The sequence below is a fragment of the Berghia stephanieae genome, chromosome 8 (genome assembly GCF_034508935.2).
Source record: "Berghia stephanieae isolate SIO BIC M18660-M18661 chromosome 8, UCSD_Bste_1.3, whole genome shotgun sequence".
In the NCBI taxonomy this organism is placed as follows: Eukaryota; Metazoa; Mollusca; class Gastropoda; order Nudibranchia; family Aeolidiidae; genus Berghia; species Berghia stephanieae.
Genome location: NC_088367.1, coordinates 8,215,628 through 8,239,218, shown reverse-complemented (window position 1 = coordinate 8,239,218; position 23,591 = coordinate 8,215,628). Strand labels below are relative to the sequence as shown.

Here is a 23,591-nt window from a genome sequence, read left to right as displayed (position 1 = left end):
GGATCACAAGTGTGAAAGAAGAGGAAGAAGTACTGTCTGAAGGAAAGGGAGAGGGTAGGGACAAGACGGTGACCCTCTCTTTGACATGCGTACTAAAGTGACATGATTTAAAAAGTTGACACATGACCTCCAGGGCCGAGGAACAAGAAAAAAAACGAACCCACATTTTAAAAAGGCATGCTTTAGATATAATCTAATCACGCTTTATAAAAAGTTTTTCAAAAAAATTTCAATCAAAGTTGCCTCATAAAATGAATATTCTCGATGATTGTGACAAATTAAATCGAAATATTATTTTATCATCTTTCGGGGACTCTTCAAAAGTAGAACAGTATATTCAGAATGAGGCTAAACGAACTATCTTATTTGCATATACCCGTAATCAGAAAAAATAGTTTTCATTTTTGAATTCATCCTGACAAAGTATCATCGTATAATATCATTTTTATATGTCAAAATAGATTAGGTTTGGCAAAAATATGTGGATGTGAGTGATTAAACTATCTGAGTATGAGCTATTTGTCATTTAACAAGTCTCAATTTGTATTCATGCGCCACTGATCCCAGAATCCCCCAGTATTTGGTCACAGAAGCCACTACAATGATGAGGATTTCTGTGTAGTTTCTGTAATCAGCAACTTGCTTGGAATGGCCCATTTGTTTATTGATAATAAATTATTTTTTATTCTTTGACAATATCACAATGAAAGATGATATTTTGTGAAACAGCAGTGTGTAATGTGTCATGATTTAATCATGAATGCAACCAGAGTTTGTTATTCAATATGTTCGGCAAAATGAAGACTTTGTTCAATTCTTCGATGTTTGTTTGTAGAAGTATAGTTGACACGGTTAATGTTTTTGACGTGAGTTAGTCAAAACAGTTTCTTGAAGATTAAAAAAACAAAACAAAAACATTGTGGCTTCTCTGGATGGGCGAAATTAAAAACTCGTGATGGAGGAAAGCAATTCCATTGCGCTTGCAATGAGTGAGAGTCTTCCGAGTGCGAGTAATGTTGAAGTTCAGAATCATGTGTGTGTCAACACAATGCAATATGATGAGCAGTATCAAGACCTCAACAAAGCAAGCTGTGAACACACTACACATGTACACAATGTGAAAACAGCTGATTTCGTAGAAAATGAGTCTCTGTCAAATTATGTTGAGGATTCACAGCATCATTTTGTTAACGAATTGTTGATGCGTAGTTCTGAAGATGATAATGATGATGTTGAACCTAGCATCACAAATCCTGACATCGAGATGTACGACAGAAATGTGGAGATAGAAACCGAAGTAGAATCAGTGTCAACAAACACAATGGACACTGATTGTAATGAGAATAATCAAGCGTCTTCTGTGATGGATGAGCTGGAGGAGTACAAGAAAGATAAGTTTGATGTACAGACACTCGGCTACGAGTTACAGGTTGGATACAAAATCTTAATGAGTTTGATGGGTGCGGGGAACCGATTTGTCAACAAATTATTCCTTCACCCTGTTGATGACAAATTCCCAGAAACATCGGAATACTATGCAAAAATTAAAGAACCAATGTGGATGCATAAAAGTGAGTACCTAGATTTTAATTACAAATAAATGTAGACTTAGATCATAATCTTAATCAGTACTAGTACTAAAAAAAAGTACCTCCGGATTGGGGTATCTAGTTTCAGTTTGTCTTACCCTTAGTTGAATAGCATGATTTTACTACATTCTTAGTCTGAAAGTGAAAGTCCAGGTGTGGATCTGTGGATACAAATGACTACCTTCCCATGAATATCTGTAGAACCAGGTATATTGGACACATGTGACTAACATTCTAGTTAGTTTCACAAAACTTTTTTTTTTAAAAAGACTCCCCTAAAAGTAAAAGACAAAACAAATTTTTAAAAAACAAAATTTTGTTTGTCAATAAGATATTAATAATACTATGCATTGTTTATGTGTTTCAAACTAAAATTACATCTTTTTTTTTGTTTCAAGCTGTTCATTGTCATCATCTAAATTATACCAATTCTAACAACCATCTATTCACCAAAATCATGAACTTTTAACAAATCCTTTTTCTTGAATATATACAACATATTATGACTTCCAATAATAGATCTCTAATGCTTTTATTTTTCTATTCTCCCCGCAGTGAAACAAAAATTTGAAGACTTGAGCTATACAGATTTGACTGAATTCATGGCAGACTTCAAATTGATGATAGAAAATTGTTACCGCTTCAATGGCCCCGACAACTTTGTATCCAAGAAGGCTCAAAAACTAGAAACGATGATGAAGCAAAAGATTGCTTTGTTGTCCAAGTAAGTATATATCACTATCACCGGCAAACCAACTTTACTTGTCTCTGTAATGTGCTTTGCAGAAGAGGAATTCTTATGCATTTGTCTGTGATGCTACAATGCCAAACTCCCAAAACTGAAAGAAAATGGCGATTGAATAATTGATTGCCAATCTTCAGGCACTAATAGACAATTAATGATTGCTCACTAAAATTGAAAAAGTTACATCTTTAGATGTCATCAATCACAAGGCGTTCCATGAAGGAAAATAGATAATCCATCAAATGTGGGTCTGATGTCAACAGAAATCACCATTGTTGTCCACAGTGAGCAAATTAGGACTTAATAATCTTGCCCAGGGAAAAAAATGAAAGTGCCTGAAGCTGGGCTCGAGCCTGGGACATTCTGGGTCACAGTGCAATGCCTTAAAGACTTGGTCACCTCACCCCCGATACTTCAATGACCTTTAAATGAATAGAATTTATTGCAGAATCCTCTTCAGTATTCAAAAACTATAAAAACGATAGTTGGTGACCCCTAAATCAGTCACAGTCAGATCCTTACTGAGATTATTCCACCCCTTCCCATTGGAAAACCCTATCATCTCTGAGTAAATACGGAATAGTTGAATAATGCTTTGAATGCGTTGAATAAAAATATTATTCAACCATTTCAGAATATTTTCGCACATTTTATTGGTGTGCAATTAGGTGTAAAAGACAGTTGATTGGTAATTAAATATAAGCTTTTGGTGCACATGAATACAAATCCAACGTTTTTAGTTTTGGGTCAAATTGTCATTCAAGCAGAAGGAGTAAGATACAAATTATGGTGAATAGAAGTACTAATACTACTAATACCATACCATTTGATTACAAAATATCTAATGTTCTTACTTGGAGGGTTAGCATTAACATATTCTTTCATTTCTTTGAATTTATTACACTCGCTATATTTTTATCGTGCAATAACACATACTCACAAACTCGTTGTGTTACTGGGCACGATAAAAATAACTCATTTAATAAATACAAAGAGATGAAAGAATTGTATATTTTGCCACCTTCAACCAGTGATTGATCCTAAATGATTATCTTTATTATTTGATCACTGTTGTGTAAACTAAATTTATTCATGAAACATTATCACCAATTCTTTTGAATGGCATTGTGAACATTTTCCCTATTTTATTTCCTCTTTTTTTTCTTCGTCCAAAGAAGTTAGTTAAATTTGTTTTCAAATTTTTATTTAGTTTAGTCATGAAATTATATTGTTTGATAAAAGTTGGTGAAATTGAAAGACTAGACATTCATTGATATTATCTTATCTTGTCTTTTCTTTGTCAGAGATTTGAGAGCTAAGCTAATGGGGTCCTCCAGCTCTGAAGATGAAGTGTTGGCATCAGGTGGGTATATGGATTCCGTCGTGGTTGGCGTCTTACAAAGTTGCCAATTTTCCGTATAGTTACGGAATTCAGTATATTATAAATCCTCAGTATATTTTTTAATTATCCGCTACACGTAAAATAAAGAGGAAGTACGTAATGTCTTTTTACTGTAGTTCAGTCCTCAGTAAGAGGTCGGTCTACGCGTTTGTGTCAAAGTTCAGTAAATTTTTACCTTCCTGAATTGGCAACTCTGGTATTATTCAGTCTTGATTTACGCTCTGTTGTTATTTTTTTCTTTTTTTCTTTGATTTGAATTTGAACATATTGAATTGCATGGGTGCAAGATTTCCGGCTTTTTGAAATTAATATTGATTTATTTACGGCATTTAAATCAACTCAACATTTCAGGCTTTTTTGGTCTAACCTTCTTGCACCCATGATATCGAATGAGGTAATGTGGTCATGGCGTTGTTAAGATATTTATTTCTTCGAGCTTTGAGCAGCACCATTTACATTATCCATGATTAAACATAAGAATAGGCACTAAGTCTGAAGATCTATGGAGTACCGAGTACCCTTTTTATTTTGATCTTTCATTCCTGCATTTTTATTTTTTGTATTGTGGATATTGCATTCTTTATTTTTTTTTTTTAAGAAAGCATTCTCTTCATGGCATAAATTTTTTATTCCAAATTCAGCCGGTATTCGTCGTCGTATTAGAAATCCCAATCTGGCAGCAGAAGACGAGTCCCAAGTTTTATTGTCACAGCTTCGACGAGACAAGGCCATTCAAGACAGGGAAGATCGTCGTCAGAGGGTGGAAGACCGGAAGGCACTGGAGGCAGCCAGGATACAGGAAATACAGAACTGGGAAGATGAGTTTATTGGTGAAGAGATCGTAGAGTACCTGCGTACAATGTGGGAAGTGAGTGGAAACCATTTTATCATAGAATTAGTTCAGTTTCGGTTTACATTGTGGCATAGGAAGTTTATCAAGTGACTTATGATGTTTAGCTTGGAGAATTATGATGTAAAAATAAAATATTTTGATGAGACAATTTTAGCAAGGAAAATGTTTAGCTTTTTTTATATTCTTAATTAAGTAGTCTTTCATAGCCATTGGGGCCCACGGAGCCAGATTTTATCTCGGTTTCTATAGCGTGAAACGGACAAAACCAATTGCTTGCTATCCTTCCAATAGGACACTAGTCTATTGCGCCAAATCTAACATAACAGACTCAGCTACCCATTAACTGCTGGGTGGTCAGGGGGGGGGGGCAGAAAAAAATCTTCACTGCACCCGGGATCGATCTTGGTCTCTTTGTGTATGAAGCGAGTGCTTTACCAACTGAGCTATCGGGCGGGGGGGGGGGGGGGGTATATTTATATTGTACAAAAAATAGGTTAAGATATGTTAAGTTTGAGATGGCTGAAATATGTGAAAATGGGGCAGAATCTTTATTATTATTTTGTATTGTCTTGGATGATTTGAGCTTTAAATTATTATGTTAGGGTTTAGACAAGGAAAACTTTCATTTCAAAATTAGATCATTGCAAAATCAATATTAAGGGAATTTAAGAAAACATGGCTTTGTCCCTAAAGGAAAAATAACAATGTCAAAGTTGAACTTTGGTGAGTAATAGGTGTGTAATTTCCTTTACAACAATGAGAACATACTAGAGTGAGTCTTGTGAAGATGTACACATGTTCTAGTTCTATGCCTTGCAAAATCAATAGTTGTCGCTAGATTGAATTTTAGAAAAGTGGTGTTTCTTCTCTCAACCACTTTGTGTTGTGGCATGCTCTTTTTCAAATGTTCAAATAATATCACTAATTATTACCTTTTCCATCCAACCGTGTAGCTTCCTCAGATTGGGTTGTTTGTCTATTTGTGTATGGAGTGTCTTGGCTTGGACGAAGAAGTCACACAATATCAGCTGGAAAGGGGACTCGTAGCTCCAAGAGAATGCTCCGATTTCAGACGGTTGATGACTTGTTTGCTTTCGACACAGAACCAGCGGAAAAGGTTTGTTTTCAGTTACTTGGATTGTGTGCGGCTATGTGGTCTTGTGGTATGACACTCGCTTTCGGATCGGAAGGTCCTGGATTCGAGCCTCACTCTGCGCACAGTTGAATCCTTGGAAAAGACACTTTACTCACATTCTCTCACCGTACTCTGGTGTAAATTGAGTACCTGGCCGTCAACAGCGTTGTCTCTGTTGGAAAAATTGCAATATCGCCTAAAAGGCGTCATGTTTTGTTATACATGTTACTTGTTGCTGTTGGTCAGGGACACTTTGAAAAGCGCTTTGAGCGCATTTAGTGGACATTGTGCTATATATAAGCTCTAGTTTTTAAATAAAAATTAGATTGCAATATCAGCTAGCAATTTGTGCCAGTAAAATATGAATCGAAGGATTGATATTGTTATCGTTATATTTTGGTAAAGTTGAGTTTTGTCTGTGTACAGATGCCGTGCTCTTGGCTAAGAATCTCACAGCAATTTCATTCACGTTACTGTTTATAAACAACCATGTCTGTCCAAGCACGTTTGAAGGTGTGTCACAAATTCCATTTTTTGATTGGTAAAAAATCTACTGGTTAATTGCATTAGGGACAAAGTGTCGCCTCTTGATCACCGTTATCAAAGCTAGAATTTTGACTGGTAGCGAATGAATTTTTCAAAACCTGTGCACTAACTGATCACATTCGATATTAATCATTCATTGATTTTGCTCAATGGGTGTGTCTGCAAATGGTGTGTCTGCAGTGGGTAATTTTTATGATAAAGAGGGGGTGAGAATTTTGCATTCTGTGTTGATTTAGGCTTCTTTTTAAAAATACAAAAGAAATGTTTTCTAAAGAGTTTTCTTTTTCTAAAGACTGGTTCTGTGTATTTGTTGCTTATTTATCTTTCAATAAAGAAATAAATAAAAAGGCAAGTAAACATTGATATTGACGAAATCCAGACTCACCATTTAAAACATTAAAATGTTAAAAATAGTCAAATATAGATTGTGGCAGGTCTAAAGAATCAATGCTCCTTAGATCTGTTCCTCTTAACCTAACATTTTATTTAACACACATATATGAAAGAAGTATATATTGTTTTCCCCTTCTTCTCCAGTGTCAAATCGTACATGCCGTACTGTGTGTGGAACAAGAAGTTATCCCAGAAACTGGATCATTTCTATAAGGTGCTTTCTGACTGTGGGGGAAATCATCAACAGGTGTGCTCTTTGTTCTTTGTCCCTTTTAAAAATTCATGATTCATTTGAACCTCTGTCTTTGAAATGCTTTAAAATTATTTTTCAGTAATGATTTATCTTTGAATTCCTTCAACATTTTCCACTATTGTTCTTTGTCTTGTCAGAGTCTCTCATACATTTACCAAAATTACTAATACCGGCTGTTAAAAGTTTCAGAGGGTTTTTTTAAGACTTAAATTTTTTTAAAAATTTATCTCTCTTATTTTGAGAGGGGGGGGGGGGGGGGGGGGGGGGGATATGTCAACATAGGCTATGATTCTATGCTCAATGTATTTTTTTTTTTGTTAAAGTGGTCGAAATCTTGCAAGTAATGTTAATTTATTATATTTATATGTATTGAAATTCAAAAATTTAGCGAAGAATATATTGATTTTATCTGAATGTTGGGTGCTGTTACAATTAATATTCTTGAGAAAAGTAGAAATGACTGACCTTTTATATGCTTTTCCTATTTTTCAGGCTTGTTACAAGCTTGGATTTGACAACAGGGCTTTTAAAGTCATGGGTAAGTTCTGAAATAGCTTTCTTTTAAATCGCAGGGTATTCTGATCAGATGTTCTGGGTTGAATAATAAAAAACAAATTTAGAAAACTGAGAGTCTAGAACCAAAAGTAATTGTAGTAAGAACTTCTCAAATGTTCGGAAATTGTGGTGGCAAAGTTGAGTCTTTTTTTTTTTTTTTTTTTTTAATTTCTCTTTTATTATTTAACCTATGAAAATACAACCTTTCCATATTGTTCTACTGGGTGGGGTTCCTGACCTCCCATAACGGGCAGGGAGGCACTAACTGTGTCTTCTAAATAATAAAAGCTAGGGTCTATTCCGAGGGAAGACTGGAATAACCCAAGTGTCAGCTGCATTGCAGAGCCACAAATTGAACTAAGGCAAGGTGACTTGCTCAAGGCCACACAGCGCAGTGGTGGATGATCAAACTCAGTACCTTTCTGGTACGAAGCAACGACCGTACCGCTGAGCCACGCTGCCCCACGACATGCTTTCTGTCTTGTCTTGGAATGAGATTACTTGGTTTTGTCCTGGCCCTGGCTGGGAGGGAAACAGTCAAATGTATAGTTATAGTTTTGGCAGATGATATTTTTTGTCTTGTAAACCATCTCTCTGCTATGAACTGTATTATGTTTTGTTTACGTATTATATATGCTTTGTAAACATTTGAGTGTATTCCTCTTACTGGATGGGGATCCTGACCTCCCATAGTGGGCAGGGAGGTACATGCTGTGTCTTATATCCCCCCATACCCGTTTTCCAATTGTTTCCCATTGTTGTCTTGGAATGAGATTTTTTTTTGCATTATTTTTATTTTACATCTAAAAAAGTAAAGTAAACCAAAATGAAAAATTGAAAAAATTCTGACGAAAGGGAAAAGAGGTCAGCAGGCCTGCGTGAATTGAACGTTATCGGATGGAAATACTTAAATATCATTAAATCGACATTCTGTGCTGGCAGCCATGTGTATGGTTTTGAGCCAACAGAACATCCATCATCTTTTAAATTTTCTTTATATTAAGTCATAAAACGCATATTCAACAAAGACTTCAGATAAATAAAGAACCAACCCCCAGTCCCGAGGGCCTATTTGTCTTTAAGATTTGCTGTATTTCCCTGCAGGGACATCCTTGCACAAACTTGCCAACCCTACCACTTTGGGCGGAATCATTCCTAGTTTCACTTTACCTTTTCCACTCTTCCGCCATTGTCTCTTAAATTCCGATTTTCAAAAAAGATGATAATGGTAAGAAGAAAAATGGGGGGTTAAAAAGTGAATTTTAAAAAAAGATTGCCAAAAGGGAGATAAGTAGGAAAAGTAATTAGACTCCTTTCCTCCCTTCCCTAATACATGTGATATGTATTTTTGCTAGATGTGTCCGAATATTGTCTTTATGTGTTTGGTGGCAAATATGGTGGTCATTTTGGCAGATAATTATCCATTGTTAAAGGATTCCTATTTTGTTGTCTCAAATTCCTATTTATTTCTGACGTTTTGATTCCACTTTTGGAATATGAAGGGTTGGCAGCTCTGCCTTGCAATATAAACTCATATTTTCTTTCTGGATCCACAGGCAAAACCAACCCGTTGCTGAAGAAACAATTTCATCAACTGAGCTTCTTAAAGAGGGTTTGGGTCCTCAAGAGTTTCTGTGATTTTTGTGTGGTAAGTTAATCGGGCAAAAATTTACTATATTAATTTTACTTCGACTGTTTACGATAAAAATCAAAATTGAGGAACCTGAATATTGTTGGTTAAACAAAACCTTTTTTATTACTCAGACGCAATCACCTTCATCATCATCATCATCATCATCATCATTATTATCGTCATTATAAAAATAGTAATAACAATAATTGATTATCATATTGTTGAGTTTATCTGGGTACATCATCATCATTATCATGGCTTTCATCACCACTGGAAATAACAACCTGAAGAATGGCAGCAACAATAAAATGATAGCATTTGTATGAAATCACCATTGTCTATACAAGCAATTGGAACGTATTTCTTGTTCTTACATTAATTGGCAGCAACGACTTTGCACAATTTCAGAGATGCCAACTGTTATGAAAAGTTTGATTTTTCAACTTGAAAATGTTGCCAACTTGGTAATCTTTATAAATTTCTTATTTTAAGCAAACGCTGTTTTCTTTGTATTATTATAAGGAGATTAAGATAATGTATTCAGTGCGAACGGTGTTCAAGTTTACTTATAAATACTAGGAAATAGAATGGAGGCTTCAATTTAATAACGAACACAGATAATGTAGACATTTTGGGTTTTCCCTTTATCAACAAAACCCGATGAATGAAACACTATATATATATATAGCTTTATGAAAGAGATGTGGAATGAACAATGTTTACTATTTTCATTTTCTATTTCTAGGAAAGTCAAAGCTACCTGCAAAAAACAATAGAAGAGACGGAAGTAGAACGACCCGGGGATGTACGAGAAGTGTTGCTTGGCTCGGATGGCAGGGGTTATCGTTACATCAACTTTCCAATGTTTACAGGGAAGGACATTCGTATTTATCGCCACCCAAAACTACAGGAACCCAGCTTGAACAGTTTGGGTATGGAGGATTGGTCTATGCTGGATGATAAGGTAAGCGGTCCAGGTTTGTTGTACGGCTATGTGGTCTAGTGGTATGACACTCACTTTCAGATCGGAATGTCCTGGGTTCGAGCCTTGCTCTCAACGCATAGTTGAGTCCTTGGAAAAGGTTCTTTACTCACATTCTCTCACTATACTACTCAGGTGTAAAATGAGTACCTGGCCGTTAACAGCGTTGTCTTTGTCCGAAAAATTGTAATATCCCCTAATAGGTGTCATGTCCCATCCTACTTGTTAAATGTTGCTGTTGACCAGGGACTCCTTGTAAAGTGCTTTGAGCACATTTAGTGGATATTGCGCTGTATAAAAGCTGAATTAAAAAAAAAAATTTTCTTTGATGTGCAGAGTCAGTAATGATGGGGAAGCTGCCGACCTTTTCCTCGTTTTCAGACCCCGTCCCTGCCAATTGTGTGGCAGTCTTAGAAATGGTTCCGGCAGATGCCACACTAGCTGTTTTTGTGACAGACGAAGAATGAAAATTGTTAACTATCCAATTTCCATATAATATTTAGTGCTCTCTGCTTTTGTATTGATATTTGATTGACTTTCTATCTTCTGCATTCCACAAAAGTAAAATAGCTAGAAATATATTTGAAACACAGTCATTTTCTATCGTTAAATGTTGAACTTAAAGCACTTAAAAGTGATTTTCTCAGTTTTTTGGTTTTTGGAATATGATGTACATAAATGTTTGACGTTGTCCCAAAAAAAAAATTGACTGCCTTTTATACAGATTTAAAGTGTATAAAAATTGACTGCCTTTTATACAGATTTAAAGTGTATAAAAATTGACTGCCTTTTATACAGATTTAAAGTGTATAAAAATTGACTGCATTTTATACAGATTTAAAGTGTATAAAAATTGACTGCATTTTATACAAATTTAAAGTGTATAAAAATTGACTGCATTTTATACAGATTTAAAGTGTATAAAAATTGACTGCCTTTTATACAGATTTAAAAGTGTATAAAAATTGACTGCCTTTTATACAGATTTAAAGTGTATAAAAATTGACTGCATTTTATACAGATTTAAAGTGTATAAAAATTGACTGCATTTTATACAGATTTAAAGTGTATAAAAATTGACTGCCTTTTATACAGATTTAAAGTGTATAAAAATTGACTGCATTTTATACAGATTTAAAGTGTATAAAAATTGACTGCATTTTATACAGATTTAAAGTGTATAAAAATTGACTGCATTTTATACAGATTTAAAGTGTATAAAAATTGACTGCATTTTATACAGATTTAAAGTGTATAAAAATTGACTGCCTTTTATACAGATTTAAAAGTGTATAAAAATTGACTGCCTTTTATACAGATTTAAAGTGTATAAAAATTGACTGCATTTTATACAGATTTAAAGTGTATAAAAATTGACTGCATTTTATACAGATTTAAAGTGTATAAAAATTGACTGCATTTTATGCAGATTTAAAGTGTATAAAAATTGACTGCCTTTTATGCACATTTAAAAGGGTATATAGATTGGTTTTGGACTCAAATTTGACTAAATTCAAACTTGTGCTCCAGATTAAATTTTAGATAGTAATTAATGGTAATGTGCCTATTTTACTCAAAAATGGATATACACATATTTAATGGTGGCAATTCATTTAAATAAGGGGTGAAAATTCTGTATTTTTAGTTTATTCAGATTTTTTTTTTCTCTTCAAATTTGAATTTCTTGGGTGCTTTAATTGTAATTCTAGAACTTTTTACTATCCCATATTCTTCCTTTTTACCTTCCTTATGAGAAAAAATATGAGGGTCCTCGGTCCTGTTTCATTGTAATAATATGTAAAAGTCGACTACAGCCCTTGTAACGACGTGTGTGATTTCTTTATTTATTTCTCAGCCATCTGCATCATCCTCACGCTGTTCCACTCCTGTCAACCAGAAACGCTACATGGAACCCCAATCGTCGTCACTGCGGGCTCGGGCAATTCTACAGGCTGTAAGTTTTTAGGGGATGACAAAATTGTCTGTTTGAGTTTGAGACGCCTGGTGTAAAATCTGGCATAGATGTAAATGATGCCAGATTGAACTAGAGGAGGAAAAGTGGATCATTTGAGTCGATGTGAAGAGAATAAAAGAAAGTTTTAAGTTTTCTGAAGATTAAAAAATTCTTAACTCAATTTTAATGTGTCAGGCTCATTTCAACATTGTACCATTTTTAGCGTTTGTTTTATTTAATGTGATGTTATTTATGTATTTACATATATTTATTTAAACATAAATATAGAATGATTGTTTACTTCTACACTACAGTTTCATGTATGAAACGTTACTGTAAAAGTAAACAATAATTCTATATTGATATTTATTTACAGCTCCTTAAACATTAAAGTCGAGCACTTTTATTTCGTGGTTTTTATTTTATAACTTTATATGATAGTTAATTATTTATATATTTATTTATATTTTATGTCCCGTCCTACATGTTAAGTGTTGCTGTTGACCAGGGACCCCTTGTAAAGCGCTTTGAACACGTATATTGGAAATTGCGCTATATATAAGCTCAATTTTTATTTTATTTTATTTTTTCTTTAGGCCGAATCCAATGATCCGTCTCCAGTTAGGGCCAGCCCAGATCTCATGCACGATGAAAACAGCAATTCCAATCAGGGGCCGTCCTCTGTTTCATCGGAAACCAACGCCAGTAAAGGCACTTCGTCCTCGTCTTCCTATAGAAAGAGGAAGAGAGCGGGATATACTGGGAGAAGGAAACGTTTGAAAAACAACTCGGCCAGTCGAAAAGAGTTGTTGATGATGGACGAGTTGACGGACAGTCCTGGGACGGCCACGGAGAAGGAAGAGGATGCTGGGAGTGTTAGGGATGAAGACAATGACGATTCACAAGGATTTAATGTGCCAAAATTCAATTCTGTCAAGGACATTGGGAGTGATAAAACCTGTGATAATGTAACGAAAACCAGCGATAGCGGTCGTAACGTGGATACCTGTGGTAGTAATATTTCCTGTGATAACGATGGGGATAGCCGTTCCAGTAAACAAACATTGTCTCCTTGTAAAATGGCTGACTCAAATTCCGAGCAGTCGACTGTGGTATCGTCCTCAGACTGTCTTTCATCTTCTAATCCATGCAACTCTGTTACCTCAAGTGCCAATAATCGGGAATCGTCTTCATCTTCTGTTGCTGAAAATGGGTGTATTAGAAATAACGGGGATGTTGGAAGTGATGGATTACAGACTGTGGCAAATGGGGTGGAGACATCTATGGGTGGGGAAAAAACACAGGAAGGAGAAAATAAAGACAGTAGCACTTCTGTAAATGATGAACAGGAAGTTGGAAATCAAAATGGAGGTTCAATTCGTGAAACAAAAGGGAAAGTAGAAGAAACACCAGGTGATGGGAAACGTATTGACGGTAAGAAAGATATAAGTGAACGTGACAGAGGTAACAGTTTAAGTGACAAGTGTGTAAACGGAGACGATAAGACGAATGTGGAGTCCTCGAGTGGTGAGACGGATAATAGTTCAAATGTGAATTCAAACCAGGACAGTGCGTATGAAAGTGAAAAACCTTTCCAAAACAAAGAAGTTGATCGTGAAACTTCTTTGGAAGAGGAGAGCAGTAGTGGTAAATCTGACGTCCCATCTTTGAAGGCGGGTGCGGATGATAAGGAAATGATTCCAAAGGTTGAGGAATGTTCTGATGTTAAAAATGAAATTAAAGTTGAAAATTGCAATTGGGATGTTGAGATGAAGTGTGACACTGGGGCTGTGAATAGAGAAAGTAAGTTTTCAACAGAGGCTGGTGATGCCAAGTGTGGAAACGTGTCATCGCCCAATGTGAAAAAGGAAGAAATCGGTGAAATAAAGAATTCGTCAATAAATTTGAAATCCGAAGAGGTTTCTAAAAGTGAGGAGGAAACGTCAGGTCAAGAAGAAAAGCAACAGGAGCAAAAGGAAGACTTGAAGATGGAGAGTGGTGAAGGTCTTGTGAAGGAAGAAGAGCCGATTGCGGAGGAGGAAAGTGATGAGGAAGATGTGAGTTGTGCTTAAGAATTTATCTCTGTACTGTATCACATTGATTCTCTTCTTCTTCTTCTTCTTTTCTTCTTCTTCTTTTCTTCTTTTTCTTCTTCTTCTTTTTCTTCTTCTTCTTCTTCTTCTTCTTCTTCTTCTTCTTCTTCTTCTTCTTCTTCTTCTTCTTCTTCTTCTTCTTCTTCTTCTTCTTCTTCCTCTTCTTCTTCTTCTTCTTCTTCTTCTCCTCCTCCCCTTCCAACTTCCTCCGTAACAAATAGTGCAAAGCCCCCCCCCCCCCCCCCCCCCCTCAAAATATAAAAATAATAATATAATAAAAATCCCAACAACCACTGTGTAACACGTTAACATACATGCCGAATCTTACAAATTTTATGTAATTTTACGAATTTTAGACAAATTTCATGGCCATATAGGAAATTTTATGGAAAGTTACGAATTTTTAATTCTTAGTAATACTTAAATGATAAGAAAAATAATAATGATAAGAAGAAGAAGAACAACAACAACTACTGCTACTATTACTACTACTACTATAATAATTATAATAATAATAATAATAATAATAATAATTATAATAATAATAATAATAATAATAACAACAATAACAATAAAAAAACTAATATAAATATATATGTATTCTGTGTTTACTTGATAAAGGCCAAGGGCCGAAACGTCGTTTGTTTTGTGTTGTTCATTCATGAGTCAGATTTACTCCCTTTTTATCTCCATTTTATTGACTCATTTGGGCACCTCTATTTATTAATAATAATAATATTGTGGTTGTTCATACACAATTTCAGAAATTACAAATTTCCTTGTCAAATTACTAAAAATTGACATTAAAATGACTAAATTTGAAGTTTTCAATTTGGCAAGTCTGCGGTATACTAATTTCAACCAATCCTTTTTTTCTCTCTCTCTTTTTTTTTTTTTTTTTTGGTTTTAAATGTATTCTCAGATTTTTTTTTGTAATCTGCCTATGGTAGGTCTGGTCTGTATTCTATTTGTGCATTCACTCATTATATCTTTGGTGTGAAATATTATCATCTGAAACTGTTTATTTATTTATTTATTTATTTATTTATTTATTTATTTATTTATTTATTTATTCATCATTCAGTTACCTGACCTTGGTCGCATAGAACTGGTGGCTGAAAGCATGGAGGGTATTCGTAACCTGATGAACAAGTTGTCGAACCCTGAACCCATCAAACGAGGCAAGAGGGTAAGTCTGTCCACCTCGTTCTCCCCCCACTCTATTATTATTTAACTCACTCAATCCTAGAGATTTTTGCTACTGTTCAAAATTGGAAAGAATAATATATTAAAAGTGAACATGTCAGTGATATTTTTATTCAACTACTCTTAACATGTAAACATTAAGAACATTAGCTTTGATACTACGCCTATAATTTATCTAATAAAAATGTAATAAATAGACATTGGGTAAAAGTAACCACGGGCATACTACGGATATAGTCGGTGTTAGGGTTGAGTGAGTTAACCTTCTCCTTACTAATTATAGATATAGAGAGAACAAAGTTTCCGTCACTCGACTCTTTGAAATTGAGCTTTTATATAGGGCAATACTAAACGTGCTCAAAGCGATTTACACGAGGTCCCTGGCCAACAGCAACACTTAACATTTAGGACAGGGCATGATGCCTGTTAGGCGAGAGTACAATTTTTTCGGACAGAGACAATGCTGTTAACGGCCAGGGACTCATTTTACACCTGAGTACAGTGAGAGAATGTGAGTAAAGAGTCTTTGCCAAGGACTCAACGATGTGCCGAGCGAGGATTGAACCCAGGACCTTCCTATCTGAAAGCGAGTATCATACCCCCAGACCACCATAGCTGATCAAGACTACAGAGACCAGGACCACAATATTCTTTTATTTTGTGTGTGTGTTTGTTCTTTTTAAATAAATTATTTTTAAGTTTTTATAAAATCATTTGTTTACAGTACTTTAACCCCCTCCTTATCACCCATAGGAAAATCGTCACATTCGTTACAATGCAACCAACATTTTTGTCATTCTAATTTCCTTTGTACATCATTATATTTGAACAAAAATGTTTGTTATAGTTAAAGTATATTAACACTGTGTTGAAGAGCTCGTTTAGCAAAAAAAAATATCTGTATAGCTAGAACTAACAGATTTTGTGTTTGAGTGAAATAAATCTATTTTTGTGTTAGTTGGGTGTGACGTTTTGGGGAAAATCCGGAAAATGTCTGGTAAGGTGAGGGTTAAACGTTCAATGACAAGGAATTTAATTTTACCTTTTTCCGTTGTCGTCAGACATACCCTGGAGTGGTGAAGCCTTGCGAAGAGGAACTGTTGGAAAATCTCACCAGGTTCCACGACGAGTTGTTGAAATACGAGAAGAGTCTTTTCAACGCCAGAGTCCATGCGCAGATCAAGCTTCGGAAAGAAGTGGATAGCTACGTGGAACCCAAGGTGGAGGTGAGTCTTTCTCTTCAAATTCAAAGCCAGACGGTAATTTAATTGAGCTTTTATATAGCGCAATTTCCACTAAATGTGCTCAAAGGGCTTTACAGGTTGATTTATACAAAATCTCAAACTCAATGCCCAACATATTTTATCATATATTTTTTACACATGTGATGTAATGTAATGGCTTTTACATACTTATATCGCTAATTAAAATTTTAAAAATAAATAAAAGTTAAAGCTCTAGTTTTGATTATTTTATATTTTGTCACATTTTTATAAGTGTGATTGAGCATCCTCTGATAAATGTGGTTTTCTGCACGTCCATGTGTGTGTATTACCATATTTTGAAAATAAATTTGTATTATATTCATATTGCATTATAATATTTTTGCCACAATCCTGTTGCTCTTATTATTATTATTATTATTATTATTATTATTATTATTATTATTATTATTGTTACTATTATTATTATTATTATTATTATTATTATTATTATTGTTACTATTATTATTATTGTTATTATATTTATTATTATTATTATATTATTATTTATTATTATTATTATTATTATTATTATTATTATTATTATTATTATGATTGTTATTATTATTATTATTGTTATTATTATTATTATTATTATTATTATTATTATTATTATTATTATTATTATTATTATTATTATTATTATAATTGTTGTTATTATTATTATTATTGTTACTATTATTATTATTAACATTATTATTATCATCTTCATCATCATCATCATTATTATTATTATTATTATTATTTATTATTAGTATTTTAGATAGAATTTTCTCGTCTCGTTTATTTCATTTCTTTTTTTTTTTTTTAATTTCCCATTTTCTATAGTCTTATTATCTATATATTTCTCTATTTAGGAGAGCAAAGGCTGGGAAAGTGAGACTTCCCAGAGTTCCAAGAATGCCAGTGACGATGAAGAGGAAGCTGATGGAGGAAGTGACACACCGAGTAACAAAAACAAGAAGGAAAAACCTCAAAAAGCCTCGTCTCTCTCGTCATCGTCGGCCTCCAAGAAATCGAGGAAGTCCATGACTGACTTCCTGTCGTCGGCCGCCACCAAGCTGGCGACTCTGGATGGCGATGCGAATAACGAGGACAGTAACGACAGTTACGAGCTGGATATCAGCTCCAGGGGGAGACTGCGGAAAAGGAGGGTGATACCCAATAACACAGAGGACACGTTGTTGAAGAAAAGAAAGAATATTAGTCAAGATCTATTGACATCAACTGCAAGTCCAACAACAATATCAACAATAACAACAACAACAACAGCAACGGCAACGTTGACAACATTGCCCCTATCTTCATCTCCATCATCATTAACAGCATCAGTCAATAGCCCTTCCTTGGCAAGCATTCACAACCTAAACCAGTCACAGATATTATCTATGCTCGCTTCATCCCAATCCAATCTGGCACTGACTGGAAACAAATCCAACCCAAATATGCCTTGTCAAATTGTCAGATTTATCTCCCCTGGCGGCGATGCCTCTTCTTACAAAACCGTTCGTTTCATCAGCCCAGGTGCTGGTGGGAAACCTAACGTGATATTAGCTTCACCAGAAAAACTTGCTGGAGCCAGCGCAAACATCCAGTTTGTGTCCAGCACTGGGATCGTGACAATTCCAAGAAGCAAGTTGTTAGCGTCGTCATTAACGTCCACCACCCAATCATCTCATCCGGTCATCCAAAACCTGCTCAAAGGTCAAGGCAAAAACACGACAAACAAAGTGGTTTTTCAGAAAAATTTGAATTTGCCAGCAAGTGCTTCTGGTATTAAGCTTCAAGGGGGTGAACAACAGCAACTTCTCAGTAAAATGCTGTCTTCGAATATAAGGATGACAAATTCGCAGGTCGTTGGAGCTGCAGCAATTCCTGGTATTGTCAGTCAAGGGAAACAGCAACAACAACAACAGCAGCAGAAACAGCAACAGCAATCTGGAGCCACTTTGAAATCTGTCATGTCATCTTCATCAGCTGCCTCGGCTGCTGTCGTCGTGACCCAGGTGCCCAATTCTTTCATCTCACAAGGAGGCAAACAAGTCCTTGACCTCGGTAGTCTTTCAGTGACCCAAATTCAACAACTGGTGAAGAACCAGGCCATCCAGATTAATACAGGGGCAGGCAACTCCACAACTCTTCTCCTCACAACAGGATTACAACAGTTATCCGCTGCTGCAGCCTCCAGTAAAAGTGGGGCCGTCAATGTCAGCTCTGCTGGTGTCGCCACGACGACCTTGGCATCTGCTGGGGCTGTGGGATCTGTCAAGTTGGGGGGTGTCCAGCATCATCAAGTCAAAGTGCCTGTTCCCAACATAGCAGGTTATTCCAATACTGCCATGCTGGGAAAGGGTTTCTCAGGCCAACACATGACAGTCATTCCCAAACAAAATGTCAACAGTAACAGTAAAAATAGTCCACAGCAATCCCTTCCTGTGATACGCACAATCATCAACCAACCAGCTTTGAATGCTGTGAGGACGACTTTGTCTTCATCCGTGCCAGCTGTCATTGGTCCAAACATTTCAATGATCAGCCTGGGAAATCATCAACAGCAACAAATGCCTGGCTTGTTTACCATTGTGTCCGGTACTGGAGCCACGGCTCTAAAACAAATCCCTACGGGTACTCAAGGAATCTTCGGTACCAACAACCCCACCACCAACCAAACATCCATCGGACTGCCATCGAGTTCTGCCTCGCCTGCTTCTCTCATCAGCCAAAACAGCAATATCATTCCCACTGTCAATCTTAACACCCAACAACAACAACAACAATTGTTCACCATTGTGTCTGGCAGTGGGGCTGCGTTGAAACAAATTCCAGCCCCTCGAATCATCAGCTCTCTTAACCAAAATGTTCTGATTGCCGCCTCCTCATCTTCATCTCAGGGACCAAATAATGCCATAAATCCCAGCAATATCAGTTTGTCTAACAAAGAAAATCCCCTGTCAACTAGCAACAGTGTTGTCACCCATTCCAATAATAAATCACCATTATCGTCGGCAGCACAGACAACCCCCAGTGATCCCCAGAAACACAACTGGGTGACAATTCCAACCAAGAAATATGCCGGTAGCGTAACTGTGAAAGCCTTGCTGGAGAATAGAAATGCCACAAAGAAAACTGAAAGTGATTTAAGTAACATTAATAATAGTAGTAGTAGTAGTAGTAGTGGTGATAATAGGGACAAGGCTGACATTGGAAATTCTACACAAAACTCTGATTCTATTCAACATTCCGAAGCAAAAGTTAATGTGACTAACGCGTCATCCAACAATGCCAAAGAATCTTTAATTGTAAATTCAACCCTTATGTCCTCGCATCCACAAGGCATACCGCTGTCATCCCCAACTGTGTCATGTTCTGATCAAGAGGCGAATGCATCCAAATATCAAGATGAAGACATGAAAGAATTGTCAAGTGTTGCTCCATCATCATCATCATCCTCGGTGCCTGTGACCCAGTCCCTGTCTGTCGACGCTGCCATTCAACCTCTGCTGGTCTCTTCCTATCAAGTCACCCTACCACCCACTGTCAACATCAAAGTCCCTTCCCCCAACACCCTACCGTCCCTCACCCACAACAAACACAGCACCACCATCGTCCAATCGACCAAGGCACCCATCCCCGTGGCAACCACGGTAGACAGTAATCTCTCCCCCGTCACCCAAATCACCAATGCCACTAGTAGTATTACAGCTGATGGAATGTCTGGGTTGCCATCGTTGCCACAGACACCAACCAACCAACTGGCCAATTCCAACACTTTCATTACACCAACCAGCAGTAACAGCAACCCCATTCCCCTCAACACCCCTAAATCTCACACTCAAACTCAGATGGTTTTGAACATGAATAATAATCTAAATATAATCAACAACGCCAGTTTGAATTCCAACAACTCTGCCAACGGCAATCCAGCAGATTTGAAGAATGTCATGCTCAAATTAACCCCACCCAAAGGGGGCACAGGGCAATTTGTCCAAGGCTACATGACCGCTCAGGGAAAACTGGTCATTCCTCAAGCTGCTCTTTTCCCTCAACAGCAACAACAACAACAACAGAATCAGCAACAGGCACAAGTATTACAAGCTGGTCCGACACGCGTCATCCTGGCTAACAATAATGCGTTGTCTCAATCAAATCAGATTCTACACACTGCTAAAATTCCATCTGCTTTGATCAGTGGAAACAACGGATCGCCCCAAGTTAGAATTGTCACACCAAATAACAACAACAATAATAACACACATAATGTTTTAACAATTAACAATCAAGCTCCGACAGGCGTCCAAATCTTAGGTCAACCAAGTAGCCAGCTTGTCTTATCAGCCAATGCGGCAACAGCGCAACGGTCAGGCGTTGCCCAGAATTTCCAGCAACCGTCCAATTCTGCCAGCTCGGGCAGCCTGACAGCCAGAGCAGTTCCAGTCCAGAGTGGAAATCCGGGCATCAAGCTTATGCTGATCAATCCTTCGGCCGTGCCTGGTTTGCAGAATAACCCCATACAAACCATCCAACAGCAGCAGCAGCATTTGGTGAATCGTAGCACCGGCAATACCAGTGGTTCTGCTAGTGTGGTCGTATCTTCCGATGCACAACAAAACCAACAACAGGCTATTGAGACGACCACCCCTGCCTCAGAATTAGTTAAACAAATTGCTGCAAATAGCACTCAGCTCAAAGCAGCATCGACAGCAACAGGTCAACAGCAGCAGAGTGGTATTGTTGGCAACAATCCAACACTGGGCAAATCTGTGCAGCACATCGCTCAACAGGCTAATAATACACTTTCATCTCAAGGTCACGTTTCGGGAAATCCATGCCAGACGAATTCCATGGTGTCACCTTTAGCAGCTCAAATCCTTACACTCCAGCAACAGGGAAACAAAATTCAACCCCAGCAAATTCAAGGTGGCCAGATTGTCATAGCCAAACCCCAACAACAGCAACCGACACAACAAAACACCCAGCAACAATCCAGAGCCGTTTCACTCCAACTTCAAAATCTCAACCAGATCCTGTCATCCCAAGGCGTCAATCTGAGGAATTTGGGTGCTCAACAAATCCAAGTCCCAAATTCTCAACTGCAACAGCAGGCAGGCGTCTCCAAACAAATTCCACAGGCTCAAATGTTACAGCTTGCCATCAATGCACAGACTGCAAATTCAGGAGCAGGGACCGTCGTGGCACAGCCAAGAGTGGTCCAAGTCGCTGGTCAATTAAGTCCCCAAATTCAATTGCCCAACCAAAGCCCTCTGCAAGCGACTGTCGTGCCACAGCTTATAATTCAGCAACAACAACCTACGACTTTGTTGCAGCCGGGAAAGCAATTGATTGGAGCTCCTCCGGGGTCAAATCTAGTGCAACTGCAGCAAAACAATACGGTGATACAACAGCAACCCAAAGCAGTTGTTGCACAACCTCAACAGCAACAATCCGGGGCTTCACCTTCGATTGGCATTCAGCAGCAACCAAAACATCCACAACTTCTCACCAAGTCTCAGGTCGGAAGGCAGCAACAGCAGCAGCAGCATCAAGCATTGAACGTCCCCAATGCCAACCAGATCCAGGTTCAAAACCAGAGCCAGGCTCAGATTCAATTTGTCATCAACCCATCGGCAGCATCGACCTCTAACCTCACACGCCTGGCCAAACCCGTCATCCACCCGGTCATCAAAGCAGTCGCTACATCACCGTCATCTTTGCCGACCGCCCCATTGTCCGGAAACACCAACATGACAACATCCCTCAAATCGCCGTCATCTTCATCAGCAACAGCAAGACCTCAACAGATCATCCTCTCTCAAAGTCTACAGCAACCTCCAACTGCCTCTCAATCCATATCTTCATTACCGTCATCTTCATCCAACCAATTTATCATATCTCCCATCAAATTGGGAACCCCGCAGAACCCTCAAGGCACCCCACAGACAAGACTTCTGACTCCCCTCAAGCTAGTCACTCCCATGCAAACCATCCTCCAACAAGCAGGCACATCGTCGTTGGCACCGTTAACCGATCAGAGAACCAGTCAGTTAGTCATGCAAAACACCTCACAACTTCACAACGTACTTCAATCAAATAACCCCGACAACAAATTCGTCGCTCCGGCCCTCTCTCATCTCCTTCAGTCGACTTCAATCACTCCAACAATTTCTACGTCTTCATTGGCCGATTGTAACAAAATCATGAACAATTCATCTCTACATCCGTCGTCCAGCTTAGATTTAAATAATCAGAACGTTATCGTGTCATCAGCGACTCTGACGAGAGCTTCACCCCTTTCACAATCCACGTTAGTCGTCGCGTCCGTGAATGGAACAGACAATAATTATGTGTCATCATCTAAGATATCTTTAGACAATACTAGTGGACCCAGTGAACAGAATGGAATAGGTAACAATAGAACAGGGATCGATGAATTGGTCACTGGGGTCAAACAGCAGCAGACAATTCGTAGAAATACTTTTTGTGGTAGTCAGGAAGTGGCCAAGCTCGCAAGGACACAGAGACAAAAGTCGGCCGATGAATCGATGGCCTCTGAGGATAATGACGAAAAAGAGGCCGCCCTAAATCTTCTTACTTTGGCTAATCAACCTTTACAATAGAATCGTATTTTTTAAAAATCGAAAATTATTTGCTAATATTTTTATACTGAGATTGGAGAATCTTGCCGATTTAAAGTTTCCCCACAAACAGACTTCATAAAATGCCTGTTGACAAGAGGGTTATGGGTTCACATGATTACAGAAAGTTCACAGAAGGTCTAAAAATTAATTAACAAAAATCAATATAACAGCTTCAAAAAAGAACAAAATGCCAAACACGGAACGTTTCAGGTTCAAAACCCTTCTTCAGCCAACAACAAAGAAAAACAAAACAGCCATAAATACATGACTAAATTCCAGATATGTGACATGAGATATCTCTAATGTTTGAGCCCGAAACGTTCCGTGTTTGGTATTTTGTTCTTTTTAGAAGCTG

The 23,591-nt window shown here is 37.2% G+C and overlaps 1 protein-coding gene across 1 annotated transcript; it reads left to right on the top strand.

Annotated features, from left to right (window-relative positions):
- Positions 1-565: 565 nt before the first annotated feature.
- Positions 566-23,355, top strand: LOC144978112 (uncharacterized). The gene is made up of 14 exons (XM_078923730.1): positions 566-1,571; positions 2,145-2,313; positions 3,639-3,697; positions 4,378-4,604; positions 5,543-5,706; positions 6,808-6,910; positions 7,409-7,454; positions 9,028-9,119; positions 9,850-10,068; positions 11,942-12,040; positions 12,637-14,097; positions 15,218-15,322; positions 16,401-16,565; positions 17,459-23,355. Exons 1-14 carry the CDS (start codon positions 956-958, stop codon positions 23,213-23,215), a joined length of 9,282 nt encoding a protein of 3,093 aa, XP_078779856.1. The 5' UTR covers positions 566-955; the 3' UTR covers positions 23,216-23,355.
- Positions 23,356-23,591: the final 236 nt, after the last annotated feature.

Excerpts from the sequence above, each read along its gene's own strand:
- LOC144978112 (XM_078923730.1), top strand. The coding sequence starts at position 956 with ATGGAGGAAAGCAATTCCATTGCGCTTGCAATGAGTGAGAGTCTTCCG. Across the intron at positions 12,041-12,636 it reads CTCGGGCAATTCTACAGGCT|GCCGAATCCAATGATCCGTC; the intron begins GTAAGTTTTTAG and ends TTTTTTCTTTAG. Across the intron at positions 16,566-17,458 it reads ACGTGGAACCCAAGGTGGAG|GAGAGCAAAGGCTGGGAAAG; the intron begins GTGAGTCTTTCT and ends TTCTCTATTTAG.